This window comes from Oncorhynchus masou, chromosome 23 (assembly GCF_036934945.1).
Source record: "Oncorhynchus masou masou isolate Uvic2021 chromosome 23, UVic_Omas_1.1, whole genome shotgun sequence".
NCBI lineage: Eukaryota > Metazoa > Chordata > Actinopteri > Salmoniformes > Salmonidae > Oncorhynchus > Oncorhynchus masou.
The window spans coordinates 56,373,971-56,396,781 of record NC_088234.1 but is presented as its reverse complement, the minus strand read 5'-3'; the positions used below and the strand labels follow the sequence as shown (position 1 = coordinate 56,396,781).

Here is a 22,811-nt window from a genome sequence, read left to right as displayed (position 1 = left end):
TTAACTGCCTGTTCAGGGGCAGAATGACAGATTTGTACCTTGTCAGCTTGGGGATTCGAACTTGCAACCTTTCGCTTACTAGTCCAACGCTCTAACCACTAGGCTACCCTGCCGCCCCAATATCATATCAATCCCTTCTAGCTATTTGTGATCAAGGTGAGACCGTGAGCGATTATGCACCAGCCAACTGTAACTTACCTTGTGAGCTGGTGAGAGAGCTGGGCCACAGTGAGGGGGAGGGAGACGGGGGGTTCTGCAGGGGGCTTATGGAAGAGTTCAGACTGTTGAGGACAGAGTTTGGAGCCGGGGAGCTACTGAGGGAATGGGGCGCTGACGGCCCCAGGAGGCCTGGAGGAGAGAAATACACAGTTTAAGACGGTGTCTCATTACAGTATCACTCTACAATTCATTTCTTCACACACCAGTAATAGATATTATTGCATACTACCACCATCGCTCATCAAATCCTTTCATATCAGTGGTCAGGATTGAAATAAGAGAGAGAGACATTTGAGAGAACTGGGCCTTTGACAAATATAACTCAACACAGTCAATAACTTAATGCTAAACTATGCTACTTTCAACCCAAACATATCAAAGCAGACTGAAACAGGTTTGTGGGTTTGACAAACGGCTCATTTGACTCCAGAAATAAGGCTTGGATTTCTCTGGCAGGCTGAGCTGTAATCTGATGGAGAGGGATGTAGTAATTAACTACAGGCCGAGCTGTGGAGGCCCATATCTTACCCATGGGCCTTTGGGTTCATACTGTACACCCCAGGAAGAGATGGCTTAAGCAGGACAATCATTCACACTGTCAATGTGGTCAGTTTCCAGACATAAACCTCATACACACAACAGTTTATCCCATGATACAGAACTCCTGATTCATTCTGTTGTAAAGGGGTTTGTCTCTTATTTATTATTGTAATTTTGTTTCCTTTCACAAGATAACAATAAAGTTGAATTACATATTACACTCAAACCTCTTTTTCAATCCCTGATCTATAAACGTGTGTGGAAAAGGGCCTTGGGTTGACCTGGTTCATTTTCTTAAAGAACTCATAATGGTGTAAGAGGCTGATGTAATGGAACTCCATTACCCAGACTGCTCAGCCCCAGGCCAGCTGAGGCCAGGATGTCTAGGCCGACGGGACAGATGAGAGTGGGGGAGGGGCCGATGGTTGAGGGGGACAGGGCTGATGAAACGCCGTTGCTCTCCAGACCCAGCAGAAACTTCCGGGCCTCGTACATGTTCACTGCATTCCGCTCCACACTCTTTACGATCACAGACTGGGAAAGAGAGAGTGGAAGAAAGAGAGAGACGAAGGAAAAAAAGAGAAAACGAAATGGCAGGTTGTTGTCAGCATGAAATGCACTTCAGCAACGTAATTAATTGTTTATTTAATGGAATGAACAGTGGAATCAAAAAGGGATTAGTAAAATGTCAAAACATAATTTTTTATAAAGTGGTTCATTTCAATTCACGCGTGAGAAAGCTTAAGGGAGTTTGGAAAGGATATTCAACTTTCTCCAGTTCCAGCATTACCATTAAGAGTGCTTACAAAACAGTGAGGAATAAAGAATGAACATGCACACAAATCATTTCTGTGGCCCTAAACTTGCCAAAGTTGGTCCTGCCAAACCGAGTCCAGTCACGATTTTTCTGTCTCCACACCCTCCTTTATGGAGTAGCCAAATAGCCAGAAGCAAAGCGGTGTTTGGAAGGCCGTTTGGATTAGTAGTGTCACCTCGTTAAAGAAGAGAGGTCTGGGTAGGGCTGCGTTTACACTGGCACCACACCACCATTCCCCACTGGCCTGTCTGGGTTTGGGCATCATGCCGGGCACACTGAGGAAAGGGCACCTGGCGAAGGTGGTTAGGCTGGGGCCCAGCAAATTTGATGTGCCTACTATATTGTTTGGATTTATAACGCAATGTGCTTTGTAGTTAGATAGGGCTGGGAATTGCCAAGGACCTCACGATACGATATTATCACAATACTTAGGTGCCGATGGGATATGTATTGTGATTCATTACGGTGATTTGTTGTTCCAAACATATTGCTCACCATATATCTGCTGCAGAGAGATGAGAGAGCCATGAGAAAACGAGTTTTGACCAGTCAGGGAAATAAAAGTGCTGAAAACATGTTGGCTCACTATTTAAAAAGAAGATGAGAACAAGCTATAAGATGAAAAATACCGGAGTCTTAGAGTCAAATATCAATATATTGTCCAAAAATAATATCGCTCTATGTAACTGTATCGATTTTTTCCAGCACTATAGTCAGGGCCAGGAGAAAAACCTTGGATCTTAGCTGTAGCATTACCCTGGTAAAGTAGCTTCCTGGATTTGTGTTAAGGCCACTGTGTAACATACTAGATGTCCATGTTTTAGTTTAGTACCTTGCTGGGCTGCTTTGGTTTGGGCTTGATGCTGATGAAGACATCCAGCTGCTCCATCAGAGCGGTGATATACTGGGGCTCCACCTCGATGTCCTCTTTAATGTCAAACATCAGCACCAGCGGTAGACAGCCCTGTGGAACACACACATCATCATCATCATCATCATCATCATCACGTTCCATGAAACAGACCCTTGTTACAGAACTAACACTCATAGAATACAACAGGGACATTTCTTTCTGACCAGACATTTCAATTAAGAGCGAAGGCTCAGTTGAAAAACCACTACTTCAGAAATTCCAAAACAATTGACCAAAAAATGCCTGTTTTGCATGATCCCACCACAACCTCATTCCTACGTTATATTCATCTGAGCGATAGAGAGGCCTTCCCATTGTGTGTAATTAAACTAGTTGGGCCAAGCTGGTGGTGACAGGCCGGGGCCGGAGCTGTAATTTACAGTCCGATGGTCTAAACATGGCCCTCTGTGGGGGAGGCTCATCTCCTCGTCAAATGACTCGTTTCTCCCAAGGCAGACCAGAGGGGCCTCTTCTTGTGTGTCCCTTGTCCAGACAAAAAAAGTTATGTTTACAAAAGGACTTCTGCATTTTTCAAGAGTCTTTGGGCAAAACTGCCACAGACAAAGGACATCAAAACTAGCATAGCTGCCTTATATTATGATTAATGTTGCATTAAGCAAGATGCCAACATCTTTAAATGTAATGTCTTTGACATCTTGCTCAGCAAATGTTTTTACCCAAGGACAATTGAATGAATAACATTTTACCAAGACACCCACATACCTGAAAGTGTCTTGGTCAGGGTCAGAACACAATAAAATTCTTATTCAACAGAAATCCATACGCAGGGTCATTCTCCAACAGAAACAAGGCAATTACTTAATCTATACAAACCAAGCATGTACACATACCATGAGGTACTGGCGCGCCACGCAGACAGACTCGATGATTCCCTGGATGTAGACAGTAGATTTCTTCTGGGGGCTGTTGGGGTCGGGGAAGTGGATCTGGGCTCCTGTCCTCTGGGTGATGTGCTTGATGTTGCTGCCGTTGCGGCCCATCATGAAGAGGTGGTGCTGGGGGGCGATGTCCAGGTGGGTACTGACTGAGATGGCACTGGCCAGGCTGCCCGCCAGGTGCTCCAGCAATATGGCAGTGCCTCTCTGAGATGAGATGAAAATCAATCAATAAATATATCAATACAATCAGTCAATCTGCAGAATCTAGCAATATGTAGATTAGTATTTTCTTACAGTGTGCAGACAATAGCAAAGGCTAGCTTTTTCAAACAGAAATTTGCATCCTGTCGCTCTAACCCCAAAAAGTGTTGGGACACTAAAGTCCATGGAGAATAAGAGCACCTCCTCCCAGCAGCCCACTGCACTGAGGCTAGGAAACACTGTCACCATCGATAAATCCACGATAATCGAGCATTTCAATAAAGCATTTCTCCACGGCTGGCTATGCTTTCCTCCTGGCTACCCCAACCCCGGCCAACAGCATCGCACCCCCTGCAGCTACTTGCCCAAGCCTCCCCAGCTTCTCCTTCACCCAAATCCAGATAGCAGATGTTCTGAAAGAGCTGCAAAACCTGGACCTGTACAAATCATCTGAGCTAGACAATCTGGACCCTCTCTTTCTAAAATTATCCGCCGCCATTGTTGCAACCCCTATTCCCAGTCTGTTCAACCTGTCTTCGTATCGTCCGAGATCCCTAAAAATTGGAAAGCTGCCGCGGTCATCCCCCTCTTCAAAGGGGGTGGCACTAGACCTAAACTGTTATAGATCTATATCCATCCTGCCCTGCCTTTCTAAAGTATTCGAAAGCCAAGTTAATAGACAGATCACTGACCATTGCGAATCCCACCGTACCTTCTCCGCTGTGCAATCCGGTTTTCGAGCTGGTCACGGGTGCATCTCAGCCACTCTCAAGGTACTAAACGATATCATAACCGCCATCGATAAACGACAGTACTGTGCAGCCGATCTGGCCAAGGCTTTCGACTCTGTCAATCACCACATTCTTATCGGCAGACTCAACAGCCTTGGTTTCTCAAATGACTGCCTCGCCTGGTTTACCAACTACTTCTCAGACAGAGTTCAGTGTGTCAAATCTGAGGGCCTGTTGTCCGGACCTCTGGCAGTCTCTATGGGTTCAATTCTCGGGCCGACTATTTTCTCTGTATACATCAACGATGTCGCTCTTGCTGCGGGTGATTCCCTGATCCACCTCTACGCAGACAACACCATTCTGTATACATCTGGCCCTTCTTTGGACACTGTGTTAACTAACCTCCAAATGAGCTTCAATGCCATACAACTCTCCTTCAGTGGCCTCCAACTGCTCTTAAACGCCAAATACCTAGGTGTCTGGCTAAACTGTAAACTCTCCTTCCAGACTCATATTAAACATGTCCAATCCAAAATTGAATCTAGAATCGGCTTCCTATTTTTCACCCACGCCGCCAAACATACCCCCGTAAAACTGACTATCCTACCGATCCTAGACTTCGGCGATGTCATTTACAAAATAGCTTCCAATACTCTACTCAGCAAACTGGATGCAGTCTATCACAGTGCCATCCATTTTGTCACCAAAGCCCCTTATACGACCCACCACTGTGACCTGTATGCTCTAGTCGGCTGGCCCTTGGTACATATTCGTCGCCAGACCCACTGGCTCCAGGTCATCTATAAGTCTATGCTAGGTAAAGCTTCACCTTATCTCAGCTCACTGGTCACGATAACACCCACCCGTAGCATGCGCTCCAGCAGGTATATCTCACTGGTCTTCCCAAAGCCAACACCTCTTTGGCCACCTTTCCTTACAGTTCTCTGCTGCCAATGACTGGAACGAATTGCAAAAATCTCTGAAGTTGGAGACTTATATTTCCCTCACTAACTTTAAACATCAGCTATCTGAGCAGCTAACCGATTGCTGCAGCTGTATATAGCCCATCTGTAAATAGCCCACCCAATCTACCTACCTCATCCTCATATTGTTTTTATTTACTTTTATTTTCTTTTGCCTGTACGCCTGTTTATTCCATGTGTAACTCTGTGTTGTTGTTTGTGTCGCACTGCTTTGCTTTATCTTGGCCAGGTCACAGTTGTTAATGAGAATTTTTTAAATGTCCAGGCACTCTGTTCAAAGGAGCTAGCAAAGGTGTGTGGACAGCACTCTCAACTAAAGTTACCAACTGGGGCAAGGGAAAACACAAGATAAAAAAGGAGATTCATTTTGCACATCCAAATATGGCAAAAGTGCAGGAAGAAAAACCAATGAAAAGAGTGTTCACTCTCAGTTAGTGAACCAACAACATTTCAACCATAGTTTACACCACAGTAAACCACTGTTTTTCAATGCCACCTGGCAGCCAACAGAATGGTCTGATTCTAGGCCTCCGCAAACAATCATTAGATGAATTAGAAGGCCTTCCGATGGAACTCCAGCCTGAGGCCAGCACAGTAATCTACAGTGGCTTTGGCAGACCCCTTTTACAGAGCAAGGTCTCTCACTACATAGCATACATACTCCCCCCAAAACCCCAGCCCCAATCTGGCCAGCATCCCAAGTTAAACTGACCCCGTCCACCAACTCCCCTAGGCTGGGTTGTACTGATGGCTAGAGTGCGGGTGGGTCAGTGTTAGGTGGGTGGTGGGGGTGTTGGGTTGAGTGGTGAAAAAGGCTCCAGAGCACCAGCCACAGCTCTGAGACCCAGGGGAGAAGGGGAGAGGAAGAGGGAGCTCCAGACAACTTATATTAGACATTTACTTGCTCATGGGCTAGAGAACAGTGCTTGGTTTTAAAGGCAACAGTACTGTAATTCCCACTAGGGAGCTGACCAAGCAACCCTCTGGTCACAGCAGTCCACTTCTCTAACCACTAGGCCCCAACCCCTGCTGTTCACTGTGGTATGTTGGTGGGTAGATGTGAGGGGTGTTGCTGGGACTCACCTTGACGGCACTAGAGTTGTTCTGGGAGCCGCGGACCACTCCGGTGGTCCCATAGAGACGTGTGGGGGGCTTGAAGGAGACGGTGAGGTTGTATGTCTGGGAGATGTGCTGCACTGTGGGGGAGCCTGGGTCAGGCTGCACGATGGCTGGCAGCTCAAACGACAGAACCAGAGGGAGCAGCTCCTGAGAATGATAAAGATTAATAGACCAAGAGAAAGAGTGTGTGAGGGAAGGGCAAGAGAGAGCGAAATACATGCAGTCAATGGTGTAAAGTAAATAAGTAAAAATACTACTTGTGTTGTTTTTTGGAGGGATCTGTAGTTTACTATTTATATTTTGGACAACTTTTACCTCACTACATTCCTAAAGAAAAGATGCACTTTTTACTCCCATACATTTTCCCTGGCACCAAAAAGTACTAGTTTGGAATGCTCAGGTAGGACAGGGTTGGCATGTACACATCTACACAGACATTACATGTTCTACTTCAGCCGGGAGTGGCCAAACATGGCATATAAATGTTTTAACACAATAAAACCACTGACTGCTGTCTATCACAATGGGTTCAACTGTACCAGTACTCAGTAGGGACCGGAGGCGTTAGGCCCTTCATCACACACATGCTACAGCAGGCTTCCATTGGGAGCTGATTAAACATACAGTACAACATTGTAGTAGCAGATCATGTCTGCTCCTAGACAGTCTGTTCATACTCAGACTGTGAATGTTAAGGTAAAGTCACTAAATAATACATCAAGTCAAGCCATCACAGAGAACAGAGACTAAAAGTGGACTCCATCACTCAAATCACAGCAGTCATTCAAACAGTCTGGATGGAGGCCAGGAGAATTTGCTGACAAGTTCATACATACACATAAGTCTACTCATGTATGTGCGCGCGCACACACACACACACACACACACACACACACACACACACACACACACGGCAGACTTATCCAAACACTCAGTCTTGGGCAGTGCGCCATAGCTTAGGCTGCCAGAGAAGGACAAACAGCATGAATTACTCCGACCAAAGAAATGCACCCATGATTAATCCCATATGTTTCTGGGCCTAGTTTTATATCATGTTGCAGGAGTTCCACTGTAAATTCAGAGCCAATGAGTATGGAAACACAGAGTGGACGAACGGAACGGCCCAACCAGGCGCTCTGAATGAAGAACAGCTTAGATAGAACTACCATAAACTTTTTAAAACAGGTCTTCCAGGCAACTTTAAACTTAATAATGTATTCAATCTGGAGGTGTGAATGAGTCAAGCAGACAAAAGGACAGAAAGGAAGACATTGTTTAAAGACTGTATAACGACTACAAAGACTACATACAGACAAAAGCGTTCATTATGCACAATCAAGTTTAAGGGTCAAACTCAATCTGAGCCTTCCCTTTAAAACAGCCAGAAGACCAACATTCCGGGACAAACAAGGGATGTTCCACATCTGCACTACAGGGAAGGGAAAACCCATCCAATCCATTCAATCATTGTTTTGGTCCCAGGCAGAGACAGATGAGGCCACCCAGGATCATGTACTGTTAACCAAAACAGCAGAGGCTGCTCCGGAACAAACAAACTATGAAAGGTCGTCTCTAAACCCTGCTGCTAGAGGATAGTGTATATCGAAGTGGCGACGATTCATTTATTTTCCTACATTTTTTATGGCAGGCAACATCAGTACGAAGCAGAGTAGGGTTTTTATTTGGGTGAAGGGGTGAAGGGTTGTTGGATGTTTGGGTTAAGGGTAGCTGGGTAGGTGTTAATACCGTATGTGGGTTGGCTGTACAGATGTTGTCATATGGTTGGGCAGTATGAAAAGAATATGCCAAAGGGTACAGGTGTGAATAGTTATACTGAGTGCGTTAAGGACAGGGTGCAGGTTTGGGTAGTAGCTGGGCTGCTGTTTGGGGCGAGGGGTGCTAAGTGATTGGGTGGACTGGTAGAGTGTGGTTGCTAGGTGTTTGGCTTCGGGAGGTGAGGAGTCCTGCTTGGACTGACAGAAGCAGGCAGGATGTCAGAGGAAAGTGGTCTTTGATCCTCCCCACTCATCCGCTGGCTGCGTGTTCTTTGGAGGGTAGAACAGATCCTGTGGCTATTACAGCTTATTTTATAAACCCCTTCCTACAACAACGGTACCCTCAAATGCTACTTCCAAATTCCATTTGTTAACTTTTTTATCAAGGAAGTGCATGAACTGGGTTGCGCCCTGTTGTCTGTAAAAACACTCTTTCGTGCACTCTCTCGCACTCAGCTTATTTGTCTTGGTCCACTCGGAGAGGGAGCACGTGCGTGCAAAGAATTGTGATGGCGGAGAAACAAGAGGAAGGTCTGGACCGCAGAGGCTCACACGAGTGGAATGGCCCTCTTTCCTCTGAGATGGATCAGGAGCTTTACCAAGCCAGACGCACTGTGTGCTGGGCTTGAACCGGTTGCTCTGTACCCTGTTCCACATGGTTTACGGCCAGAGCATTACCACAGAGTTCACAGGCTCCACAGCTAACACATGCAGTTAAAAGACAACTAAAGGATGACTGTAGTGACACATGCTTACAATAACAGCCTGTTCAGAGTTCTATAGCTCAGACCTCAGAGAGACCTCCATAGAAATGACATCCAACTTACTCTGATTTTGGATCGAGCTGCCTCTACCCCTCCTGGCTGGCCTGCAATGGACACCTGTTCAGATGGACAGACAGAAGTCATTGTTATAGTTTAACTATTACCGTTACATCAAAACTGGAATCTAAAGCCGTGAAAAGAGAACCTTTGGCAAAATGTCCATTTAGTCCCGTCATTCTCATTTCCTTTACATGTTTGTCATGTAGCAGACACTCTTATCCAGTGACTTACAGTTAGTCCAGTCATCTTAAGATAGCTAGGTGGGACAACCACATATCACAGGCATTGAAAGTACATTTTTCCTCAGTAATATAGCTGTCAATAGAGTCAGAGCTAGAAGGGGGGGGGGGGTCAAGTACAAGTGTTGGCTAGGTGTATAACCCCCCCCCCAAATATTTTGTTTTTCATCACAACCCAATCAGAATAACACCATAAAGAGGAAGGTGGTTTGGAGACTCTTACCATCTTTAAGAACCCAGCCCCAGTCATTGCCTTTCATCACTTTACATCCTGACTGTGGGCCTGTGATTAAAATAATTATGACATAAATAAAATAAAAAAGATAAAAGCCTTTATTAGATATCCTGCCAGCGGATCGGTAATCTCTCTCCTCCTCTCTCCCTTTTCAAGCCCTTCATCGGTAACTCACCATAACGTCACAAACCAGGCTTTGGCCGACAGAGCCATCACTCCGGATGGAATAATCTTCCCATAAATCTTACAGGTACAATAAACCAACGTTTTCAGACTTATTCTCTCAGTAATACCAATCACCCCACTGAAGACATTCTTTAAAAAAGTCTACTCAGTCATAACAAACTTTATATGGGCAAATAAAACTCATAGAATAAAAAGGAAAGTTTCACATCTTCCCAAGTCAGAGGGTGGTTTTAACCTTCCAGACTTAGAATTGTATCAACTCGCCACCCAGAGCTTTAACTTGCGACATATTGTTAAATGCACTAAAGAGGAACAATGGGGTACATCTTCAAGATGCACATGCTGAATCTTTTCACGTCTATCTTCAAAAGGATAAAGCTAAGAACATTAACAACCTCAATCCTTGGATAGCTTTTCAGAATTCTCTGATAAATTGGTCCACATGGAAAACTAACGGCATAGAAACCGGAAATGACTTGGTAATAGGAAATACATTTATTAAAAAGCCATTTTTGACTGACCAATGTAGATATTTTCAAATACATGCAACATAGAAGTTTAATATCACAACATTTATTTCGAAATCTTTTGTATATCCAAGCAATCTTGAGGGTATCCTATTTGAGTCAGAAAAGGATATTCATATGATAGGTAAGATATACAAAACATTGCAGAGAGCCTATCCAACTGACAATCTGTTAGAAAACATAAACTATTGGAACAAAGACTTAAAAAGAACTGATGCTGTTACAAGATGGAGGGAATGTTGTAACATATCTAACCAAATTACAGTGAACAAAAATGTATGCTTAATCCAGTATAAACTAATGAAAAAATTCACAATTTCTACAGCACAACGGCAGAGTCAACTCTTAAGTGTAAAACTAACAATGATTCAATAATCCATGCCTTCCGGGAATGCCATAAAGTCCAAAAGTTATGGGCGGAGTTTGAAAGTTGGCTGTCAAAAGTATTACAATGTCAATATACTTTGAATCCGTCTGTCTGCATATTTTTAAAGACATGGCATATGAGGGGGCAGTGAGATACCCAATGGGTTGGAAAATACTTTTCTCGAAAATCATCTTGAAAAAACGTTGCTTAACTGGAAATCAACCAATCCTCCATCGTTAACAAAATGGAAAGGTCAAATGCGTTATTATCTAAATGTTGAAAGTGCTTGAGCTACGGAGAGAAACAAAATGGTGTAGTTTGAGGCAATGCGGGCGCTGAGGGCGTGAGGCGGTGGGTCTGGGCAAGTGTGATTTTGTTAATCTTTGTGAGCGTTTGTATGCTGTCGTTTGTATGTTTTGTATTGTTAAAAAAATGATAATCATACAACAACAAATAAATTGGCAGCTTGCCTCCTCCAGAGGTGTATGTAAATCGGAATTACAGCTGGTTCCTACTGCTCGTCTATTCAATCCAGCCCAAACACACTCGCTTCCTATGGTGCAGCCAATCAAAACAGCAAATTACAACGGCTCTCTGCAACATGGCCACTGAATGCCACTCTAGCAACTAGCAAATGGGACATACTCAAAAACAGAACACGTCTCCTTCCTAAGCGGTATGACGGCTGCGTGGTCCCATGGTGTTTATACTTGTGTACTATTGTTTGTACAGATGAACGTGTTACCTTCAGGTATTTGGAAATTGCTCCCAAGGATGAACCAGACTTGTGGAGGTCTACAATTATTTTCTGAGTTCTTGGCTGATTTCTTTTGATTTCCCATGATGTCAAGCAAAGAGGCACAGCGTTTGAAGGTAGGCCTTGAAATACATCCCCAGGTACACCTCCAATTGACTCAAATTATGTCAATCAGAAGCTTCTAAAGCCATGACATAATTTTCTGGAATTTTCCAAGCTGTTTAAAAGGTACAGTCAACTTAGTGCATGTAAACTTCTGACCCACTGGAATGGTGATACTGTGAATTATAAGTGAAATATTCTGTCTGTAAACAATTGTTGGAAAATGACTTGTGTCATGCACAAAGTAGATGTCCTAACCGACTTGCCAAAACTATAGTTTGTTAACAAGAGATTTGTGGAGTGGTTGAAAAACAAGTTTTAATGACTCCAACCGAAGTGTATGTAAACTTCTGACTTCAACTGTATACCAGTTCCATGTGGTTAAAAAAAGTAAATACAGCCTGTGCAAACAGAGAAGCCATGACAGTCCCACACAAATGTGGTTGGTGATGGCACAGCACATTTACTAGTATTCAGTCTATCAGATCCAGTATACATTGTTAATTGTACATATACGGTGGTATCGCTCTCTGTACCTGGTTGCTCTTCTCCGCCTGGTTGTTGCGGTTGGAGTCTGGGAAGTGGATGTGGCAGCCCGTGTCTTCCATCACCTTCTTGATGTTGTTGCCTCCCTTGCCGATGACGTGGGAGTGCTCTGTGTGGGACACGTCCATCTTAAGGGTTACCCTGTTACTCTGCTGGGGAAAGGAAGGAGGCGGAGACACTCTTCTTAAGCATGGCCTGCCAGACAATGTTCACTTAATAGTGAATGATATGATAGAAATCTAACATGCGTAAATATTCAATTCTATACCAACATATGACTGTAAACCATGACAATGTTGTGAATATTGACACAGCTTAAATATTGGGGCTCCCGAGTGGCACAGTGGTCTAAGGCAATGAATCTCAGTGCTTGAGGCATCACTACAGACACACTGGTTCGAATCCAGGCTGTATCACAACCGGACGTGATTGGGAGTCCCATAGGGCCGCGCACAATTGGCCCAGCGTCGTCCAGGTTTGACAGGTGTAGGCCATAATTGTAATTAAGAATTTGTTCTTAACTGACTTGCCTAGTTAAATAAAGGTTAAATAAAAAAATAGAAATATATTGACATAGCTTGAATGCTCCTCGGCTAATAAGCAAACGGGCCAGAACAAAACTAGACTATCAGTCTATAATAGTAGAATGACTTTGAAGACAAATATGATGCATCTCTTCCACCCACACCCACGGCTCTGGTACAACACCACTGCCACCACGAGAAGCTAATCTCAGTCCCCAATGCTCCACTTAGAGGCGTGAGGAATCACATCCAATTACATGGAGCTAAAGCAGATAAGCCTAAAAGTATGTTGTTTACAAATGTTGTTTAAAAAAGTTTCACTTGACAAATCCATTGATATTAATTACCAGCTAATCATAGATGTTTCTTATTCTACTCATTGGGGTACAATATGTAGCCGATCATGTGGTGACCATGTGCTAGAGGTCTTCATGGGTCCTAAAAGTTGGACCTGTTCCGAAACGGACCTGGGGCTTTCTCACCCGGACCCTATATGCATACATTTATTTAAAGAACATAGGAGACCCGTTCCGAATAGACCCAAGGACAAGTAGGCCCACTCCGTAAAGACCTGGTTGGATCCAGACCTGGTCCGATCCAAGTGAAGGAAGCAGCAGAAAAGTCATTTAAGCTACTTTATAAACCAGAGCTGATACAGCGTGAGAGGAGGGAGGGAGAGGTGCCACTCTTATTTTATTTTGATGGAACCTTTATTTAACCAGGAAGAGCTCATTGAGATTAAAATCTATTTTTCAAGAGCGCCCTGGCCAAGATAGGCAGCCCCAAGTCATTACAAAAAAAATACAGACAGACAACATGAAAAACTACAAGTAATCTAGTAAAAACCATTGAATTCACAAGAGTATAAAACAGCAAATTAAAAACATTGACAGGTCAGGGAATCAGGCTCAAAATCCTTCATCAGTGATTTACAAACACCAATCGGGACAAGTTCTTCCAGTTTAAAATAATTTTGTAAGGTGTTCCAAGACGATGGCGCAGAGTACATAAAAGCCCCTTTTCCAAATTCAGTTCAAACATTTGGAACAGTTAGCAGGATCAAGTCCAGCGAATGAAGAGAGTACCCACCACCCAGCTCTAGCTGGCGGGGAAGGGCTGTACTGTAAGCGAGTGACACTGAGCAGAGAGGGAGAGACCGCAACCAACCAAGCTGACTCGCGCTATAGTAGACTAATAACTGCCATGGCTAGGTTATTTATCATCAAATATCGACTGCATCAAACCAGAAGCTAGTTAAGCTAGCTAACGTTAGCTAGCTAGGCTAATTGAAGCTGCAGTGCATACGCTCTCTCATCCTACAGTTACAAATATTAACTCCACTTAGAATATCCTTCCTTCCTTCCTTCCTTCCTTCCTTCCTTCCTTCCTTCCTTCCTTCCTTCCTTCCTTCCTTCCTTCCTTCCTTCCTTCCTTCCTTCCTTCCTTCCTTCCTTCCGTCAAGTCAGTTAAAGTTAAACATAACCGTGACTATCAGATCTGACCCAGACGCGATTTGTGAAGGCCTCTACCGTGTGCAGAGAAAATACTTTGGTGTGTTATGATAAAACTCGCCCACAGGGGGAGCTATGGTGTGCCCATTTTGGGATGAGGATGTTTGTTGCCATAGAGACAAGACTTGCACCATGCCAAGCCATTACACACTCAGGAAATTAAGCACTGGCCACCTTGGTGGCAAGTCATATTACAAGTCTGAGATTCTCAAATTGAAGAGGAAGCAAACCAAGGCTTTCTAGAGAATGAAATAAGACACTTATTAGATCCATCTGTGTCTACCACCCTCTAGTCGATCATTTAGGGAGGTCAGTGTTGGTGTTGCCATGACAACAAAACAAAAACCTTTCCATCATTCATACATACCTTTGTGTCGAGGACTGACATGATTCGGTCTTTGGCTTCCCTCACGTTGTCTCTCTTTCCACAAACCTTAATGTGCGGATCTGGAGAGAGAGAGAGAGAGAGAGAGAGGTTCAGAGAGAGAACAAAAAGAGACAAAGAGAAAATGGTGGAGAGATCAAGATCTCAAGAAGAGACTATTTGAACACCTTTTCCCAAGCCTATGAGTTGATGGGATCCGTTGTGACATCAGATAAAGCACTACCGTAAATGCTCCTTTCAGATGTGATGACTCTCATTATAGGCTCTTACACAGCAATGTTGTATCACTATCAGTCAGACAGTACTGGATACAAAGACAGAATAATGACCCCTTAAATTAGCCCAGAGATAAAGGCAGTCCCGTGTGTTTCACTTCCTTCCTACAAACCTCATCCAGTCGATCAGTGCCAAAGGCGTAACACTGTTCTTCTGTCTGTCTGGTTAAATAAATGAAATCATCCTCCAGTTGTCAAACACCAAGGTTGTGTCCTCTGAGTCAAGCTAAACTAAATACTATCTAAACGGCTACACGTGTGTCTACTACATCACAACTGTTCAGTTCACAAACTGCAGAAAAAATGTAAAATATCTGCACATCATAATACATTATCTGGGCAAATATGTCAATTATTTGAGTAAACTGCACTTGTAGAGACCCTCTCAGCTCTTGTACAGCAATTCACAACATAAATACACAGTGCTGCTAATGCTTATGGCTGTAGAGTCCATCTGGGCATGCAGCGAGCCAGCTCCTAGGAGCCCCCCTTTCTTGACTGTACGGAGGGGCAGGATGTCAGTTAAGCGCCTTCCAGGAACCCCCCTCCCCACACACTCACCCCAAATAGCTCCGATTTACTTTGTATACTCCTACAGAAGAAAATATTTATATTCAGAGTTTGTTTACAGACACTTTATAAAACCCATTGACATTGGTTGGGTTTAGAGATTTTAGAGGTAATGAGCAGGGAAATGCAGGTAAAACTGTATAATGTAGAACAGAAGAGTTCATCCAAATGTAAACTATTACTGAAACCATCATTCAAATAAACAGAACAGTCCGTTATTGTATCCTGTGCTGTATAGGCTGAACACCACATCAAAGCTCCAATTACACAACCAAACAGAAACTCTCCATAGAGTCACAAAACAAAAACTAAGAGGAAAGCACATGAACTGGCCCTGGGCCCTACTGAGGAGAGATCTGGGTTGGCTAGGCTCTGGAATGCTGCTGCAGGGAAGTGTTTAGGAGCCTCAGTGTTCCATTTTTTAAATGGGCCTGGGGAGGGATTGTGGGAGCAGTGGAAGGCCGTGTGGATCTCGTCAGTGCGACATGGGACCTCCGTGGCCTCAACGCTGTAGCAAGATCACAGAAGAGTGAAAAGAAAAATGCTGTGAGACAAAAAAACGAAACAAAAACAACCCAAATGCCTCAAGTCCACATTGGGTTACATCAAGATAGGAGTAGGCGCAGTCAGACAGAAAAACAAAGGAAAAACACAGCAGTATTAGAGGTGACTGACACAGCTTTGGTTCAAGGAAACATTCCAAACACACAGCTGTGACAAGAGACTGAAGTCCACATCTACTTCCTCTGGTGGCATCTCACCAGCAGAGGGCGTGTTGGCCTTCCACTGGCCTAACCTGCACATCTGGTACTCATTAGTGGGGCAAAATGAGTTTTGCTATGTGTGACGTTGGAACACCCACACATTTTTTAAGTGAGCGATGTGTACTCATATGATTGACTGTGGAACACCTTAAGTGTTAATTTGGCACACAAAACACCTAGAAAAGCAAAAATATGGCAATACAGCTAAAAATAAAAAAGTCTTGGTAGTTGACACTTGACAAAAAAAATAACAATTTGACCCCTCTGCTTACTGGCAAATACTTTTTTCCAGCATGGGCTTCCACCCTGAAGTATAACACAAACGCTCAGAATTAAAGTAAATTTGGATCTAGGTACCTCTAAAAACATCTGCAAAATGACTGAAAGACGAAGAAAGATTGGTGAAAGAATGGCGGCTGAACAAACATAAAAAGTTGGAAGTCGAGTTCAGGTTATTGGGCTTGCTGCTGTCCCGAAAAGCAAAACATTTTCCAAATGATTCCAGCGTGTAAAGAGTGCCTGCCTTGACCGAATGCCATGAACTTGGACTACTTGCACAAAAGATAAATACAGTGCCTTCGGAAAGTATTCAGACCCCTTGAATTTTTACACATTTTGCTACGTTACAGCCTTATTCTAAAATGTATTAAATTGTTTTTTTCCCCCTCAATCTACACACAATACCCATAATGACAAAGCAAAGAGGTTGAGAAATTCTTGCACATTTTTTTTTACACATAAAAACTGAAATATGACATTTACATATGTAATATGTATTCAGACTCTTTACTCAGTACTTTGTTGAAGCACCTTTGGCAGCGATTACAACATCAAGTCTTATTGGGTATGATGCTACAAGCTTGGCTCACCTGTATTTGGGGAGTTTCTCCCATTCTTCTCTACAGATAATCTCAACCTCTGTCAGGTTGGATGGGGAGCGTTGCTGCACAGCTATTTTCAGGTCTCTCCAGAGATGTTCGATCGGCTTCAAGTCCGAGCTCTGGCTGGACCACTCAAGGACATAAAGAGTCCCGAAGCCACTCCTGCGTTGTCTTGGCCGTATGCTTAGGGTCATTGTACTGTTGGAAGGTGAACCTTCACCGCAGTCTGAGGTCCTGAGCGCTCTGGAGCAAGTTTTCATCAAGGATCTCTCTGTACTTTGCTCCGTTCATCTTTGCCTCGATCCTGACTAGTCTCCCAGCCCCTGCCGCTGAAGAACATCCCCACAGCATGATGCTGCCACCACCATGCTTCACCGTAGGGATAGTGCCTGGTTTCCTCCAGACGTGACGCTTGGCATTCAGGCCAAAGAATTCAATCTTGGTTTCAACAGACCAGAGAATCTTGTTTCTCATGGTCAGAGTCTTTTAGGTGACTTTTGGCAAACTCCAAGCAGGCTGGTATGTGCCTTTTACTGAGGAGTGGCTTCCGTCTGGCCGCTCTACCATAAAGACCTGATTGGTGGAGTGTTGCCGAGATGGTTGTCATTTTGGAATGTTTGCCCATCTCCACAGAGGAACTCCGGAGCTCTGGTCACCTCCCTGACCAAGGCCCTTCTCCCCCGATTTCTCAGTTTGGCAGGGCGGCCAGCTCTGGGAAGAGCCGTGGTGTTTCCAAACTTCTTCCATTAAAGAATGATGAAGGCCACTCTGTTTTTGGGGACTATCAATGCTGCATAATATTTTTGGCACCCTTCCCCAGTTCTGTGCCTCGACATAATCCTGTCTCGGAGCTCTACGGACAATTCCATTGACCTCACTGGCTTGGTTTTTGCTCTGACATGCACTGTCAACTGTGGGACCTTATCTAGACAGGTTTGTGCCTTTCCATATCATGTGCAATCAATTAAATTTACCACAGGTGGACTCCAATCAAGTTGTAGAAACATCAAGGATGATTAATGGAAACAATATGCACCTGAGCTCAATTATAAGTCTCATAGCAAAGGGTCTGAATACTTATGTAAATAAGTACACATTTGCAAAAATATTACAACAAATTTAAAAAACTATTTTCGCTTCGTCATTATGGGGTATTTTGTGTAGATTGCTGAGGATTTATTTAATCCATTTTAAAATAAGGCTTTAAAATAACAAAATGTGGAAAAAGTAAAGTGGTCTGAATACTTTCCGAAGGCACTGTATGTCTAACCTCTCCAATGTTGATTGGAATAGAATAAAGCCCTACATACATTTCTAACTTTGATTACATGTTGCCTGTGATCACTGTCAGAACTGAAGAAGCAGGACACAAATATGTTTTCCTAAAAACTCACGGCCATAGGCCACTTCAACATAAGGAGAGGAAACTACTACATGTAGTTCACTACTAACCCAACACTGATGTTGGGTGACATTTAACTGCCCAACTTCATAATGAGTAGGCCAAATGAAATATTTTTCTTGATCACGAGGCTCGGTCTGACCTTCAGTACTACAGTAGGCACTGTTGATATGCTCTACCGTTGTTTTGTATTGACAAACTTGTGACATCTTTCATAAATGTTTTACATGTGTATATTAAAGGTGTAAGTCACCACTCTGTGGCTATGTGTCGAGAGTAGTGATAAAGACTACCCAGGAATGAAGTCTTCCATTGTCATACAAGGATGTATTTAATTAACTGATAGGTTACTATATTGCATATTCTGAACAGAAAGTGTATCGGTCAAATGGGAAACAACCAAGTATAAAATAATGTGAAAACCAAACAAACAGTTAAACAATAAAATGCTGTCAATTCAAAACATATCCTAAGATGGCTAGTCAGAGCATTTCCCACTGGTCATACATATAAATGTGTAAGGACATTAGCCATTTATTCTCATGGTGACATGTTCTGGTAAAGTGTAATATGAGCCTGCCTGCATCTCAGAGATACTGAGAGATACTTCTGCTATGAATCACCTGACGGTATATTGATGACGGGCTGTTCTAGGGGCCGGACTCTGGTCTTATCACACTGGTGCAGGTGGTAGTGGTGCTGGAGGTGTTAAGGCCTGACATTTTGATGGAGAGGCTGAGGGGACCTTAACGGAGGCCTTGCAAACAACTCTCACATTTGCTCATGACTCACAGGCATTAAGAGGGCAGAGTAAAATACTACAAGAGTCGCTTTTCAGAGACAATGGCGACACATCATGATTACATAAAGTGAGACAAATAGTTTGAGTTTTAGCAACCCCCAATTTGTAAATGATTGACTTTCATAGACAGCTGGTGATGTAAATGGTAGTTTAATGTTCCAGATATCCAAGACATAAGAGAGTGGAGAAGCTGAATGGAATGGGGATCCAACATTTTGTCTCTAGTAGTTGTGTTGATGGCTAACCTCAGATCAAACTCACAGGTGTAGGCTATCCAGTCATTCTGGGTAGATTACAGGGTTGATTATAGTACCAAGAAGTACTCTCTCCCCTCTGGTTGTGAAGCACATATGATCACAAATACATGTGTTTTTCTTCCAAAGGCACAAAAATGCAATGCATGCACTCATGAGATAACTGGAAGACATTAGTGGAAATTGTTCATGCCTCTTCTTGGTTTACGTAATACTAAAAGGCTGACACCCAACAAATCATAGGGCGGAAATTAAATGGACAAAATGGTCTCTCAATGGAAATTAGATTTGTGAATGAACTTGGGAGTATGGGTGGGGCACACTTTAAATCAACTGGGGGTAGAAGAGCTGTTAAAAAGTTTCCAGGAAGTTACATCAAGTTTTGGAATTTTACATCTGGCATGAAGACACACTGGCATTCCCTTGAGGACAACAAAGAGGGCAGGTCAAAACCAACCCTCCCCCGGACAAGCTTTAAATAGCTGTAGTGTTTTATTGGCAACAGAGCAGTGGAACAACAGAGCAGTGGAACAACAGAGCAGTGGAACAACAGAGCAGTGGACAGTGGAACAACAGAGCAGTGAAACAACAGAGCAGTGAAACATCAGAGCAGCGAAACATCAGAGCAGCGAAACAACAGAGCAGCGAAACAACAGAGCAGCGAAACAACAGCAGCGAAACAACAGAGCAGCGAAACAACAGAGCAGCGAAACAACAGAGCAGTGGACAGTGGAACAACAGAGCAGTGGAACAACAGAGCAGTGAAACAACAGAGCAGCGAAACATCAGAGCAGCGAAACATCAGAGCAGCGAAACATCAGAGCAGCGAAACATCAAAGCAGCGAAACAACAGAGCAGCGAAATAACAGAGCAGTGAAACAAATGAGCTGTGGACAGTGAAACAACAGAGCATTGAAACAACAGAGCAGCGGAACAACAGAGCAGCGGAACAACAGAGCAGCGGAACAACAGAGCAGCGGAACAACAGAGCAGCGGAACAACAGAGCAGCGAAACAACAGAGCAGCGGAACAACAGAGCAGCGAAACAACAGAGCAGTGAAACAAATGAGCTGTGGACAGTGAAACAACAGAGCATTGAAACAACAGAGCAGCGGAACAACAGAGCAGCGGAACAACAGAGCAGCGGAACAACAGAGCAGCGGAACAACAGAGCAGCGGAACAACAGAGCAGCGAAACAACAGAGCAGCGAAACAACAGAGCAGCGAAACAACAGAGCAGCGAAACAACAGAGCAGCGAAACAACAGAGCAGCGAAACAACAGAGCAGCGAAACAACAGAGCAGCGAAACAACAGAGCAGCGAAACAACAGAGCAGCGAAACAACAGAGCAGCGAAACAACAGAGCAGTGGACAGTGGAACAACAGAGCAGTGGACAGTGAAACAACAGAACAGTGAAACAACAGAGCAGTGAAACAACAGAGCAGTGAAACAACAGAGCAGTGAAACAACAGAGCAGTGGACAGTGAAACAACAGAGCAGTGAAACAACAGAGCAGTGAAACAACAGAGCAGTGAAACAACAGAGCAGTGAAACAACAGAGCAGTGGAACAACAGAGCAGTGGAACAACAGAGCAGTGAAACAACAGAGCAGTGGAACAACAGAGCAGTGAAACAACAGAGCAGTGAAACAACAGAGCAGTGAAACAACAGAGCAGTGAAACAACAGAGCAGTGAAACAACAGAGCAGTGGAACAACAGAACAGTGAAACAACAGAGCAGTGGACAGTGGAACAACAGAGCAGTGGACAGTGGAACAACAGAACAGTGAAACAACAGAACAGTGAAACAACAGAACAGTGAAACAACAGAACAGTGAAACAACAGAGCAGTGGACAGTGGAACAACAGAGCAGTGAAACAACAGAGCAGTGAAACAACAGAGCAGTGAAACAACAGAGCAGTGAAACAACAGAGCAGTGAAACAACAGAGCAGTGAAACAACAGAGCAGTGAAACAACAGAGCAGTGAAACAACAGAGCAGTGGAACAACAGAACAGTGAAACAACAGAGCAGTGGACAGTGGAACAACAGAGCAGTGGACAGTGGAACAACAGAACAGTGAAACAACAGAACAGTGAAACAACAGAACAGTGAAACAACAGAACAGTGAAACAACAGAGCAGTGGAACAACAGAACAGTGAAACAACAGAACAGTGAAACAACAGAACAGTGAAACAACAGAACAGTGAAACAACAGAACAGTGAAACAACAGAACAGTGAAACAACAGAACAGTGAAACAACAGAACAGTGAAACAACAGAACAGTGAAACAACAGAACAGTGAAACAACAGAACAGTGAAACAACAGAACAGTGAAACAACAGAACAGTGAAACAACAGAACAGTGAAACAACAGAACAGTGAAACAACAGAACAGTGAAACAACAGAACAGTGAAACAACCGAACAGTGAAACAACCGAACAGTGAAACAACCGAACAGTGAAACAACAGAGCAGTGGACAGTGAAACAACAGAACAGTGAAACAACAGAACAGTGAAACAACAGAACAGTGAAACAACAGAACAGTGAAACAACAGAACAGTGAAACAACAGAACAGTGAAACAACAGAACAGTGAAACAACAGAACAGTGAAACAACAGAACAGTGAAACAACAGAACAGTGAAACAACAGAACAGTGAAACAACAGAACAGTGAAACAACAGAACAGTGAAACAACAGAACAGTGAAACAACAGAACAGTGAAACAACAGAACAGTGAAACAACAGAACAGTGAAACAACCGAACAGTGAAACAACCGAACAGTGAAACAACCGAACAGTGAAACAACAGAACAGTGAAACAACAGAACAGTGGACAGTGGAACAACCGGACAGTGGAACAACTGAACAGTGAAACAACCGAACAGTGAAACAACAGAGCAGTGGACAGTGGAACAACCGGACAGTGGAACAACCGGACAGTGAAACAACCGAACAGTGAAACAACCGAACAGTGAAACAACCGAACAGTGAAACAACCGAACAGTGAAACAACCGAACAGTGAAACAACCGAACAGTGAAACAACCGAACAGTGAAACAACCGAACAGTGAAACAACCGAACAGTGAAACAACCGAACAGTGAAACAACAGAACAGTGAAACAACAGAACAGTGAAACAACAGAACAGTGAAACAACAGAACAGTGGACAGTGGAACAACAGAACAGTGGACAGTGGAACAACAGAACAGTGGACAGTGGAACAACAGAGCAGTGGACAGTGGAACAACAGAACAGTGAAACAACAGAACAGTGAAACAACAGAACAGTGAAACAACAGAACAGTGAAACAACAGAACAGTGAAACAACAGAACAGTGAAACAACAGAACAGTGGACAGTGAAACAACAGAACAGTGAAACAACAGAACAGTGAAACAACAGAACAGTGAAACAACAGAACAGTGAAACAACAGAACAGTGAAACAACAGAACA

At 43.6% G+C, this 22,811-nt stretch overlaps 1 protein-coding gene across 8 annotated transcripts in view; it reads right to left on the bottom strand.

Annotated features, from left to right (window-relative positions):
• LOC135511086 (protein bicaudal C homolog 1-like) overlaps positions 1-22,811 on the bottom strand; it is an 83,298-nt gene that overhangs the window by 12,749 nt on the left and 47,738 nt on the right. For 6 of the 8 annotated variants that reach the window (XM_064932600.1, XM_064932603.1, XM_064932604.1 and 3 more), the window contains exons 4-11: positions 14,383-14,462; positions 11,971-12,132; positions 9,025-9,078; positions 6,387-6,569; positions 3,341-3,592; positions 2,409-2,540; positions 1,104-1,293; positions 199-348 (exon numbers count right to left, since the gene is read on the bottom strand). In XM_064932600.1, coding sequence (XP_064788672.1) covers positions 199-348; positions 1,104-1,293; positions 2,409-2,540; positions 3,341-3,592; positions 6,387-6,569; positions 9,025-9,078; positions 11,971-12,132; positions 14,383-14,462 — 1,203 coding nt within the window. The remainder of the gene's footprint in view (positions 1-198; positions 349-1,103; positions 1,294-2,408; positions 2,541-3,340; positions 3,593-6,386; positions 6,570-9,024; positions 9,079-11,970; positions 12,133-14,382; positions 14,463-22,811) is intronic. The other 2 variants (XM_064932607.1, XM_064932601.1) reach the window with 1 other exon arrangement.